Genomic DNA, 13,833 nt, shown 5'->3' with positions numbered 1-13,833 from the left:
TGACTAACAATGGATTGAACCTGTGTAGGATTTACAAATCACTCATTCAAAACCTCATATTCCAAGATTAACCTTTTTCTTTGCAATTTAGTTGGCTCAAGAAAAACAACTCACAAAGAATCATTCTCCTTCTCCAAGAATTTGGTTACATATTTACATGCAATCCAACGGTGAATATGTAACCAAACATAAAATAAAATACTTATCGGAGAATCTCCCCTCCTCCACCTACCTACTTAGGTTATCCAAAAAAAAAAAAAAAAAAGCAAAAGTAAATGTACCAACTACAAGAAAAAGTGTGAAGAAAAGGGCATGAACGACCAGACAAAGCACATATGAAACAAGAAGAGGGCCACAAACCAAAAACAGTAGGGTTGTAAAATTGAATGAGAATTGCATTATTGTTGTGCTTTTTGCATCAATGGGTCTATTTCAATTTCCCAAATAAAATAGCAGCAATTCAAATTCATAAACCCTAACCCTAATGCTGTGATGAGGGCCGCCTGTACCGCCAGGGAAACCATACCAAAAACAGAACACAATAAACAGAGGAGCAGAGTATATTAATGTGTATGAATCATAGTCCAACCACTAAACATAAAGCCACATATTCTGCCAAAATACCAAATCCTCACTACTAAAATCTTAAAAATAAGAAAGAAAAAAAATTACTACATCAAAAGCCATCAATTCATGTTTCCATCGAATGCAAGAACCAGATGACCCACAAAACCGACAATCCTCATACTGAAAATGAGTCAACATTTCTTAGAAAAAAAACCCGACTTAATTAAACGAAAAACCCCAGAAACGGCAGCAGCAGAGACACTAAGGATGAAATGACAGATCTAAGACCTGTTAGGACACTCCCTTGCGAAATGGCCAGACTCACCGCATCCGTAGCAGCCACCGGAAGAACCACCACCGCCTCCGCGACCACCACCTGAATAGCCGCCTCCACCGCCATAACCGCCTCCGGATCCGCCCTGCTCGCAGTCCCTAGCCATATGCCCAGACTCTCCGCACTTGAAACAGGCGCCACCACCGCCTCCTCCGCCATATCCACCGCCACCGCCATATCCACCACCACCACCGCCGTATCCACCACCGCCATAGCCACCGCCTCCTCTTCCACCTCTACCCCCTCCGCCTCTTCCACCTCCACCGTTAAACCCATACCCCCCACCGCCGCCACCTCGGCCTCTACCACCACCACCACCGCCACCACCACGGCTTCCCTGAACGGGACCCTCCGCGGGTCCTGTCACATCAACCGCCTTGGTGCGGCCATCGCTGTCAGATTCGATCTGGAACTCCACGGACTCGCCATCGCCGAGGGTCCTAAACCCCTCCGTTCGGATCGAGGACTGGTGGACGAACAGATCGTCGCCGCCATCGTTGGGGGTGATGAAGCCGAACCCCTTCTGGTCATTGAACCACTTGACGGTACCACTCAGTCTCTCACCCATCTTGGACTCTCTGAAATTTTTCTCTCAAACCCTTGAAACCCTAACCCTAACAAACCCACACGGCTCTCTCACTCTAGCACAAAATGGCCTTTGGGGCTGAGGGATTGACAGCTACTTATACATCCAAATCGAGAGAGTGGGCTTGATTGCCACGTTAGCTCTTAGTGGGCCCCGCGAGAGCCAAAGCGACGGCTTCCTTTGCATAACCCAAACCGACGGCTGGGGATATTCGTTATTTTTTCGTGTTTATTTGGGCCGTTGGATTGGTCCCTGGAGATTGATAGGATGGAATTCGAGTAGTCCGTTTCATTGGTACCCTCAAAATATCTTCCCTCTCTCTTTTTTTCCAGGTTCTTCCCGTTATTACCTTTTTGCCCAAAAGGGTATTTTGGGAAATGTGGAACAAAAGAGGCCAGCGTGTCCACGCTGAATATCCAATTAAGGTAATATTGGTGGGAAATCCGATGATGAAATTACTATTTAGTCCCCGAGACCGCACATGAAAAAAAATGGCCTTTCCCTTTTTAGGTTTGGAGAGGGTACTGGTCAAATGGTCAATTTGACGGTCAAAGCATCTGCAGGTCGAGTCTTATCGGTGGGTCTTGTGACTCTTGTCTTTCCAACGAATAGAGCTTGTGCTTGTCACAGTAAATTAATTTAATTATTTTTCTCAAAAAAGAATAATTGATAAGTACATTGGATTTACAAACAAATAAAATAAAAGTGTAGCAATCTAAATCAAGTATGATATTGATTTGGATACAATGAATGTGTCCAAAATTTGTTTGTTTGACAAATAATCTGCTTCTGTGTGGGTCTCATTACGAAATACTAAAAACTCGCCGAAAACTTCCAATCATATTTACATCTCTTGTGACAACGCATGAGACAGATTAGAGAGGGATTAGGTGATAAGCATTAAATATTAGAGATATTTAGTTATATACTCATTTTTAGCGTTTTGATGCGCTATTGAGTGTACTGAATTTTTTTATGAGCTTTTCGGGTTGGGCTTATTTTAAGAAATTGATAGTAGCTTTGTAATATATAAGAAGTTAGAAGCCTCTTTGTTATATTGTAAATGGACTTTGGATGTGTTTTTAAAGCCCATTTCATGTAGGTTTTTTATAATTTTGACCCTTACATTAGATATAATGATAAATCTCCCTAAATTTTAATGTCTTACGTCATTTAATTTATACATTTATAAAGCACAACTTGAGTTTTCAAGTCCATATGTAATTTTTTTATTTAAAATTTCAATAAAAATATATGTTACATATCCTAAGTGGAATGATGTAATACTAATGTGGTGTAAGTAGGTACTAGACATGTCAATGGATCCGAATTCGATTCAAATTCAGTGTAATTAATAGGAGATGGATTAGACTTCTCAATTCGATAATCCGATTATGAATAGATCCGAATATGGATTATAATTGATATGATTTGATAATAATACGATCTGACTTAATATGAAGTATAATTTAGTTTTTCTATGCTTTATATTAATATTATATGTATGTAAATGAGTTATTTTAGTTATATAAAAAGTAGATAAATACAATAAAAGAATGAGACTACTAATGAAACTTTGATTTTTGTACATCATAAAATAAATACGATAATAATCTGATCCGATATGGATCCAATGCGTAAAGGATATGGATTAATAGGTGCGATCCGATAATCCAAATACAACCCGAATTCTATAATCCGATTATAAATGGATTCAGATTTGGATTGAGGTATATCCGATCCAAATCCGACCCATTTATAGGTCTAGTGGATACATCAGATAATTGTTATGTGAATGGGAGTATTATCCACTAAAGTTATCATTAATACAAAATCTTATTGTATAAATTATATGATTTTTTATATATATAAAAATGACAAAAGTTTATTAGATCAAACGGATAAAAAAAAATACAAAGGAAAAGAACTGTAAATGGAGTCATCTCAATAGTAGAACAGTGGACATGAGATTTCCAAAAAATAACTTTTATAAAACTCCTATCGACCACCATAGTTGCCTCGAATACAGTCCAACTACATCAATGACAAAATCAACAACTAACCGGCACGACTCTCCTAAAGATACCACGAAACCAAGCAAACTCGACAAAATTTCTGAAATTGTGAAAGAAAAAAAAAAACAACACAAACAACTCATAAAATTTATGAACTTTATTAAATAAATCATATGATTACGTAGATGTAAAATAAGTTAGTTAATCATCAATATTTAAGATAAACCTCATGAGCCACCTGATTCTAAGTTCATACATAATACATTTACTTTAGATGTAATTTTTCAATATTTGGATCAAATTTACAAACACTATTTTCCAATTTGGAGAGATGTACAAATATTTGATATTAAATTTTGGGGTCAATTTTGGAAAATTAACCAGGGGTCAAACATACTCTGCAGGGATGGAGATACGACCGTACTAAAAAAGCTTAAAAGCATCTGCCATGCATGATGCATGTCCCTTTAAGAAATTACAGAAAGATAAAGTTATAAATAATTATAAATAAATAACAAACAATCACCACGAATTTTTTTGCCTTGGTAGTGTTTTCTGTCATCTTTGTCAGATTTTCTTTTCCATCTTTGAAGTTTCATCGTAGAAGGGGAAAAGAAATGATAAATGATTCAAAGAGAAAACTTCGACTTTTCTCTGGAGATTATTGGACCAATTTCCGGTAAAGTTTTTACTTTTGGTTTTCTTTTGTCAGTCAAATATTATTGAATTTTTTTCTACTGCCACTCACTTGATTCTTGCACTCATACAGAATAGTGCAAATGATAATTTTGCAGAGTAATTAATTATTATTATTTTTGTTTCTTCTCACAGTAACTTGCAAGCCATGTGTTTTGTGTAAACTAGAATTTTTGACTGCTGTGAGATTTTAACATAGAGAGTTTGCATTTGGTTACATGCTTTCCTTTTTAACATTGGGTCAACATCGTGCTGAGTTGAACCTGTTAAATTCTCACACGGATTTCAAGTCTTGTAACGAGCTCGAAATTGTCACCCTTAATTTATATAGCCCATTTTTATTTTGTCTTGGTCTGTATTTTGAGGCCCATATATTTGCAATGCTTAAGCAAAGGTTTGACTTTGTCAAACTCTGATATTCTGAGGCCCATAGAGATTGACGAGAGAGCAAGGTTGTCATGCCCCATACAAGAGATGTAAGATTTTATAGTTACAAGAATTATACAGTGAGGGCCTAATACATAACCTTTAAGTGATGCTCTATCTTTTAATTGTTAGAATTAATTTAGTTAATGTGATCCAATAATTAAAAACCTAATGGTCATAATTAGACCCTCATTATAGAATGACTTGTTATAATTATACAATATAGGGCTCGTTTATTGGCTGCGCTTAGACTGGGTTGAACTTAAATTCAAGTATGTCATTGTTGTGTTTCTCATCTCTTTAGATATGATTTGTAAAACATAATATGTTTGACTATTGTAGAATATAATAAATATTGTCTCACCATTTATAAGTTCATTGAACAACGATCATAACAACTGTCTAATTTAATTGAAATAGTCCAGTCTAGTTCGACTTCAACTTACCAAACATGCTTTTAGACCAGAACATTAAACACACTTATTGCCACATCTTTTTAGCCTACGTTGTTTTCCCTTTGGAGACACCTCTTTTATTCTACTTATAAATCTGCAATACATCTACGATACGATACAATTTCCATGACATAACAAAATTTCAAAAAGTTATGACACACAACAATACTAAGATTTAAAAAGAAAAAAAATTCAAGATCACATGCGCCACATGAAATGTATGTGGTGTGTCGTCTTTTCGGCTCTCCGATATGAACATAACAATTTGTGTGAAGTGCACAAATAGCAGAGAGATATGAAAACCATACGAGTGCAGTGCAGTGTGTGAATGCATGTTGCATTGCATGTTATTAGCTTAAGCATGGTAGCCAGCCGGCCAGCCAAGGTGTGTGCGTCAATATTTTGAATTTTACACCCGAAATGAAAAGACTACCACTTTTTGTTTTGTCATGGGACATATGGACTAGTCTTACATCTGGGCAATTCTGGAACAGCAGAAACAGAGGTACTTGTGGGCTCCAAAGAAATGTTAAATCTGTCTTTCAGGAATGATGCCTTTTGGAGGTATAGGCATGAAATGCGTAGGAGAAGAGAACATTAATGGCATTTGGCCAGCATGCATTCATTAAGGATGCCTAAACTTTGAATAATTGCAATCCTACTAAGATGTCTTCGAATTAAAGAAAATTTGCATATGTAAATCTACATCCAGCTAAAAATTTAGAAAAGGAAGTAACGACAAAGAAGATTTTTTTTGTATGATTTTTATGTAATTTACATTTACATATATATTGTGGGGAGAAATGTTAATATTATGTATAACCGACGATACATACAATAATTTTGTGTATTATTGTTGCACAAGCTATATGTAAACATAAGCAAATAGCAATGTGACCGGGAAACAAATTTGTTTTTGCATGAAGGTCGACGAGGCCAATCATATAATGCGGTAACATGAGTTGAACAAGAGAGTTTGAAAGAGAGTGATTCGAACACAAGAACTTGGTGGAGGGTTAAACCTTATAATCACTTGGGTTGCATTCCTCTTGCCCCATTGAGTTCTTATTCGTATTTTAATCATTTTTTGTGGGTACTTACTTAGACAAACAAGATTGTTTTTGCATGAAGGTCGAAGAGACCACTTGAACGATCATCTCTTTTGCAGCACTCGTTATACAAAATGACTACAGCTTTTCAACTGAAGTTTACAGAGATCATCTAACTCAACTTAGCATTTCCATATTTCCAAATCCTATCATATCAATTTCTCTCACATTTCCACTCCATTTTTTGTAATACAATCCCCTGCCACCAGAATGATGAAAAGCTGCTGCAACCCCTGCCAATCCCTGCAGAAAAATTCAGAAAAAAAAGAAAGAAGAAGACTACAAACAGGTTGAAAGTTGAGCTTGAACAGTTAGGACAACGGAAAAAGAAAAAAGAAGTAGAAATTAAATTAAAATGCAGCAATACTAATTCACATATATATATATATTTGCACACCTTAACAAAAACGAGGACAAGAAGACATACATGTAACACTGGAATTTCTGTTTTATATTTCCCTAAAGAAATTAATATTGTACAACTTAAGATTACATCAGTAAAACCCTCTTGTCCCTCTGGACTGATAAAGTTCCAGCCTACTTTTGGCTTCTGGTAATAATGTTTCAACTGAGGGTTCATTAACCAGATGAGCCTGCTTTGATGACCATTCAAGCACAATAAGCACCTCCTCCTGAGCAAGTGTTTCGCTGTCTGGAATATGCAATGAAATGTAACAGAGGAGAATTAGGGAAGGAATCTGAACCATTTGTTCCCCAAAGTAAACCAGCTGAATTAGGTGCTTGGCACCACCTGCATCTATAATGGCTTTGCAGTGGTTGAGATGGAGAAAATTTTCAGTGCAGGCAAATTTGTTAAGTGCAATCACAGCCGCGGCGGAAATGTCTGTCTCTCTTTCGTCGAGCAGCTTCACCAATGGCTCGATTAGCCTTGTTTCCGTTGCTCGAAAAGTCCTTGCCAAGTTGCCAACAGCTTGGATGCAGGGCTCGAGGAGGTGTGAGTTTCCCTCTTCTATAATTTTCAGCAATTGCTCAACCACAGCTTTGCAGGCAGGGGATGTGGGCTTGAAGGCATTGCGCCTCAAGTCTACATTTTGCTCTGCCACCGCCGTGATCTCCATCAACGCTTTGGCAGAATACTCCTGAACTATCTCAGAACCCTTTTCTAGCAAAACTGCAAAACACAAAAGCGCTCTTGACTCCGTGATGCTACGGCACACGGCGACATTCCCCTTGGCAAGCTTCCAAAGCGCTCTAGCTGCCATAGCCTTCATTTTTGCTTTGGTTTCAGGGTCCTCATACTCCCTCCCCTTGATGCTAGCCCCCGATAGCGCATTGGGGTGGTGTGGCTTTGCATTGTTGTGGTTAGGATGAGGATGATGATGATGATGGGGACTGACATTGTAATTCTGATTCTGGTTTTGATTCTGATTATGAAGTCCTGGCTGCTTCATCCCCTGGCCATGGCCAGGGCCAGGGCTCTGATCATGGCCTTGGCCAGGGCTAGGGCTAGGGCTTTTCTTCGAAGCCAGAGTGCTATTAACAACGCTCTGCATTTGATTAATTGGGTTGTGATTCCCCGTAATCGGGTGTGAAACGTGAGCCGTACTACCACCAGGGTGTTTATTATGATCACATTCATTTCTATTCGGATTGTTGTTCGCCATCACAATCGAATGTATCGACAATTGCTGCTTGTTGGGGATTACGTACTTGCTATGCTCCTGGATCGTCTCGAAAGCGAGATGGCTGACGAGCAATCGGATCACATTGTTCTGAGCAAAAGGGTCTTGGCATTTCGGATGCCTATCGGCAAATTCAGACACAGCCAATGCAACCTCAGTCTGCACTTTCATGTGCCCTTCTTTGAGTATTTTCGCAAACACCGGGCACACACCAGCGTTCACAATCTGCTCGACGCTTTCCGGGTCCTGACCCAACAACCCGATTGCCTTCGCGGCGTTCTCTTGACCTTCCTGTCCTCCTTCCTTGGCCATCTTCAGCAGCGGAGGCACGCCACCTTCTTCGATGATGAGCTTAACGTACCTATTGTTGTCTTTGGCCAACGACACCAAAGAAGCTGCCGCATCCGCTCGGTCCTCCCCAGACCCAGTGTAGAGAATCGCGACCTGTTCCCATATCAAACACAAGATGGGCTCGTTGGAGGCAATCGGAGGGAGGCCGAGGTACACGTCGTCGCGGTCGCCGGAGGGCGCGGAGACTCGGAGGAGCCACGACATGTCGCCGATGGAGTTCTCGAGCTGCTGCGCGGTCTTGCGGAACGCGGCGGCGGGGATGATGGTGAAGACGCGCTTCATGAGGCCGTTGGCTCGGCACTTGATGACGAGGGTGAGGGCCTTGTCAAGGTTTTGCTCCGTCTCGTCGATGATGCGGCGGGTGGGGCGCTCGTAGAGCTCGTTGCTCGCACGCGCCGCCTGTCGGAGGAGGCCGGCGAGCTTCTCCGTCTTGGATTTGATCTCGGCGCAGTCTTGCTTGAATGAGTGTGCCTCGTCCGCGGCCTTGGTCACCTGGTCCGCCAATTGGATTGGCCTTGCCAGGATCTCCTTCACAATTGCCGCCATGGCCGCGCCCCCAGAAATACAAAACCTTCAAAACCAGATCAAACACCTTCAAAAAGAAGAAACCCACATCGGAAAATCCCAAATTCGAAATGGGTTTTTCGCCAAACAATGTGAACGATGCAATGTGACCCCTGTTGTTACATGTTCATGCACAATTTAATCAAGTGCAATTCTAACGTAACAATGGTATCATATGAATTTCTATGGCAGATGGAGTTTCTTCGTTTTTTTGGGTTGGCGATGGTTAGGGAAGGGTCTGCATTCCCATCCGGGTTTCGCAGATGGCGGTGGTTGTGTGGTTGAGGCGGAGGGTGGCGCCGCCGGTAGGAGAGGGAGGCGGAAGAGGAGCTATTGGCTATGGTGAAACGGGTTTTTCTCCAACTTTCATGTGAAGAAACTGGCATTTCTTCTTTCACGTTATATATAGCATGCCAATTGATTGGTCTCAAACTCTCCCTCGAAATTTTTTTGTACAAAAAAAAAAACCTGCCTTGGAGTTTCAAATGCATTTGGGAATAACGTTAATGAAGATGGGTCCAAATTTTCTGTCATTATTTACGTTTGAAGACATTATTATACTTTTTGCAATGCTGGGGGGTCGAATCTCACCTTGTAAAAATATATATATTTTAAAAAGAAAAAAAATAATTAAAATGAAAACGCTTCTACCAAAAGCATTTATCATCATAAGTATTTTCAATAGAAATTCTCTGCATCCGAAGTATTAGGTTCGATTTTCCTCAACTCTAATATCGCTTGTTAAAAAACTCAACAATCCAACATATATAAGTCAAGTAAATGTAGTTTCTTATAAGTAATCAAAACCTACTGGACCAACAACAAAGTGGGGTGTTCTACTTCTAACTTTAACCTTTTCGTAAACATGAAATTATGCTTAACATTTGCTATACGTATCCTTACTTATACCTTTCTTATGTCACATGCATATATCCATGTAGCAAAAACTTTTTCATCTTTTGGATTTTTCACTGGGGATCGATTTCAACCAGACAACATAATTTCGCTCGTTTATAGTTCTAACATGATTGTGGTGGTTGGCACTTGTCAGAGAAGAACCCACATTTGCTTGATTGATTTTTTCTCTCAAATATTCTCTAGTTATTAGTTTGATAGTAATATTGCACATATATTATCCGAAATTACCATTGGCAAATTTTTGGTCTTTCTCGAGTGATTTGAAAGCTGAATTACTTATCATTTTGGTTTGTGTGGAGGCCGTATTTACATTAATACTTCTTGAGATTTTCAGTGTTTTCATAAAACTCTTTCAGGTCTCAAAAATTACACGAATATCCTTTGAGATTTCAATTTGTTTTTACAAAACCCCTTTTCATTGATTGTTTGTCCAAAAATTGATGATTTTATTGAAGAAAAAAAAACTTATGCAAATGACAAAATTAACCTCAATGAAGTATATGCAATCTAATCTCAAAGGCCAACTTTGTCATTTAAAGAAATTTTTTTTGTATAAAATCATCCATCTTTGGATGAAAAATCAATGAAATGGAGTTTTGTAAAAACAACTTAAAACCTCAAGGGGTATTCGTGTAATTTATCAAGGAATTTTGTGAAAAATTCAAAAACCTCGGAAGTGTTAGTGTAAATAACTATTAGGGTTTTTAATTAATTTATAACTGCCATGCCCTTAATAAGATCCCTAATTGAACTGATATATAGCTTTAAAACAACATAGGATTAGATATATGTATAGCTTTAAGAATAACGCAAAGGTAGGTCGCACTCACACAAAGACTAAATTTGACAGTAAACGTATTATGAACCTTACATACATCAATAATCAGTAACCGATAAGGCGTCTAACTTAAGAATACTCATAGCTTTAATTTTATAGTCATCGTCTCCAACCGGTTAAAAACTTTGAAAGAACCACATGCAGATGTAGTCTTAGCACAATCTCATATTGAGGCAAAACGTATCATATTGGAATGACAAGCAAAGCCAAACTCTCTTGAAACCTTTTTCAAAACATCCATGTCAGCAAGCAAGTTTATATAGCTGTGTGGGGGCAGGCTACAGAGTAGCACTAGCACCAGTTGAAAATGGGCAGAGGGGGGGAGCCACATGCAGGCCTGCTATGGCCGTGGCCCCCCAAAATTCTATAAAAACTCCATTATTTTTTAATTATCATATGTAATATTAGTTAAAATATAATATAATCTTGAATTTATATTACTGGCCCCCCACACATTAGCTTCTATGGGAGACATTTGACGAGGCAATCAATCAGCGCTTTATCTATGGAAAGCGCAGTGAAGATTCCAGAAAGGCCAAAGCCAAGGCGAGGTTGATGCCTCTGCTGGAATGCTCTCTGGATTTTCCTCTGCTCTCCTCGAACCTGTCCAGGCGGGGTAAGGGCCCCCATGTAGACAATTTACACGTACTCACCAGACTTGTCAATTTTATTATTATGGCTTGTCAAATGTAGGTCATATTAATAACATATCAATCACACCCATTTCTTTCGGTTGTCATTTCCTCAAATATATGGCTCTCTAAAATTGCAAATCAAAAAAAAAAAAAAAAGAAGTAAATTACATATCCAATAATGTACATATGAAAAATATAAATATAAATATATATGTATAAAAGTATAGGTATATTATTTACCAAAATTTTTTTTTAAAAAAACTAGGCCAGTTACTTTGTAATTGAAATTTTCGTACATTTTTCATACATTAAAATTAGGTACACAAGAATTTATAGAAAATAGGTACGTTGTATAATTGAAATTTATGAACATTTTTTTATAAATTAAAAATAGGTACATTATTTAGAAGAAAAAAAAAGTTCAATATACTAGGTAAATTGTTTTACTAGGTATACATTATTAGAGGAAAAAATAGGTACATTATTTAGAGAAAAAAATAGGTTTATTTAAAAAAAGATTCATGAAACAAAAAATAAATAGATCATCAAATTATTTTTCATAAAACAAGTAATAGGTACATTATTTAAAGAAAAAATAGGTACAAAATTTATCGAAAAAGTAGGTTCATTATACTAGGTAAATTGTTTTACTACGTACATTATTAGAGGAAAAAGTAGGTTCATTTAAAAAAATTATTTTCATAAAAAAAACAATAAATAGATTATCAAATTATTTTTCATAAAACAAGTAATAGGTGCTTTAGTTAGAGAAGAAAATGTACATTATTTAGAGAAAAAAAATAGGTACATTATTTAGAGAAAGAATAGGTTCATTTAAAAAAAATGTTTAAAAATAATAATAAATAGATTATCAAATTATTTTCAACATAATTAGAATGTACACTATTATTCATAAAACTGTAATAAAATAGATTATTAGTCATATAATTCATAAATAGGTGTAGTTTTGAAATCCAAAAAATACAATAAATTAGATTTTAAGTTATATTAGGTAACTTGCTTAGTTGGATCCTAGTCATCGGGTATTATTTTAAAAAATTAGGCATTTTAAATAAAAATAATAAAAGAAAAGGTTGTAAGTGATTTAAAATGAATTTTATGGGTCCAAGCTCAATTTACTATTTACTTATTTTATAATGTCGGAAAATATTTTAACAATGAATACATAGTTGGCTTTTCTGTCAAATCCCTAAAGATAAAATAGGTTTGAATTTGGTCAGCATCATCATTATTTTTCTTTGTCTAATTCAATAACAAAAATATATTATATAAATATGGAATACAACAATAATCTATAGTTCAAATATAGGTAGTTCACGATCTTTTAAATTAAAACACACACCTAGAGTTCCATTCGACTTAATTCAACCCAAGTATTGGACCTAGGTTGACAGGACCCGATCCAAATTCCGCTTTGAAATTCGAGTCGAACCCTGTGCGTATCCGATATTTGGCGAATGTCGGGCACAAATGACCTATTTGCCCTTCTAATTACAACTTATTTTCAATTTAGCCTTGACTGCTACCGAAAATTCGGCAGAGTCTCTCCTGTAATTTGTTCAATCCCAAATTTACACCTGTCAAAACAAGCATGTATATTTATACAACCAACTGCCAGTACTTAAATATACATTCCAACAGTTCAGTTCTCAATCTAGGGCAACATATCAGAGCAATTACTAAGAGTTTACAGATGAGTTAATCCTTTTACAAAACAAAGCTTCTATAACGAAGGAAAGGCGCGGAAGACGGAAAAATGGCCCGGTGGTGGATTCCTGTGCACGTCTACAGCCTGGGGGCGCAAAACATTCAAAAATGTGAGTGGACAAAAATAAAGGTTTAGAAAATAGCGTAAGAATATACTAACCTCACTGTGAAAACAGTTATGTAAAAACTGAATATTTAACCTTCATTTGAATCATACTAAAATCAATGCATTCACATATTTATATAAGTATATGCAAATCATGTTCAAGATCAATAAAACTCGCTTAAAAGCACTGTAATCAATTAAAAACTACCACCTAGGTGTACCCCTTTAATTCCGTCAATTCCTGATATCCGTCAATTTCCCTGACAGGTCTCAGTGACACAAAGTCAACCCGAGCCGCAAACTGGTAGGATTCAGGGGACCGTAGTCAGCATGATCCGCATTCCTGGCTCTCACGGTCCGGGCGTCCCCGAAACTCGTGAGGTAAATGTCAAGTGTACTGACAAAACTGAAGGCAAATTGGATGTCCGTGGACATCGTCATATCCGAAGGCAACGTATACTGAAGGCAACCTGTTTCTGTAACTGAGTACCCAAGGTGGCTTAAGAAAATATAAGATTTCTGAAAGGTCTGATGAAAAACTGAACTTATGTTAAATCTAGAACTCTGCTGCCATTTTATCTGATATAAATATCAAACTCTACTTTCCATAACTTTTAGCATTTTAACTAGGTAACATATAAAGAAAGATATTTAACTTCAACAAAACATGCTAGGAAAACCACAATCAATAAAACTTATTTAAGATCAAATAATGGAATTTATTTGCATAAAATCACTTATAAAATAAAAGTCCACTCACTCCTGGTTCGAGCTAGCTAGACCTCCTGAAGGTCCCTCATACGGGTCTGCCTGGCCTCGGATGCCTTACTCGACAAATTTGGAGAAGAATTGAAGGAGAATG

The 13,833-nt window shown here is 37.3% G+C and overlaps 2 protein-coding genes across 2 annotated transcripts; both read right to left on the bottom strand.

Annotated features, from left to right (window-relative positions):
* Positions 1 to 534: 534 nt before the first annotated feature.
* Positions 535 to 1,568, bottom strand: LOC117637996 (glycine-rich protein 2). Its single transcript, XM_034373080.1, has one exon. The coding sequence runs from the start codon at positions 1,467 to 1,469 to the stop codon at positions 849 to 851; it is 621 nt and encodes a 206-aa protein (XP_034228971.1). The 5' UTR covers positions 1,470 to 1,568; the 3' UTR covers positions 535 to 848.
* Positions 1,569 to 6,585: 5,017 nt separating this feature from the next.
* On the bottom strand, positions 6,586 to 9,098 carry LOC117636400. The gene has a single exon (XM_034370878.1). It carries the CDS (start codon positions 8,726 to 8,728, stop codon positions 6,683 to 6,685), a length of 2,046 nt encoding a protein of 681 aa, XP_034226769.1. The 5' UTR covers positions 8,729 to 9,098; the 3' UTR covers positions 6,586 to 6,682.
* Positions 9,099 to 13,833: the final 4,735 nt, after the last annotated feature.

This window comes from Prunus dulcis, chromosome 8, assembly GCF_902201215.1.
Source record: "Prunus dulcis chromosome 8, ALMONDv2, whole genome shotgun sequence".
Lineage (NCBI taxonomy): Eukaryota > Viridiplantae > Streptophyta > Magnoliopsida > Rosales > Rosaceae > Prunus > Prunus dulcis.
This window is presented reverse-complemented; position numbering and strand designations above follow the sequence as displayed.

What these genes read in the sequence shown, in the direction of transcription:
- LOC117636400 (XM_034370878.1), bottom strand. Translation starts at nt 8,728, where the DNA reads ATGGCGGCAATTGTGAAGGAGATCCTGGCAAGGCCAATCCAATTGGCG.
- LOC117637996 (XM_034373080.1), bottom strand. Translation starts at nt 1,469, where the DNA reads ATGGGTGAGAGACTGAGTGGTACCGTCAAGTGGTTCAATGACCAGAAG.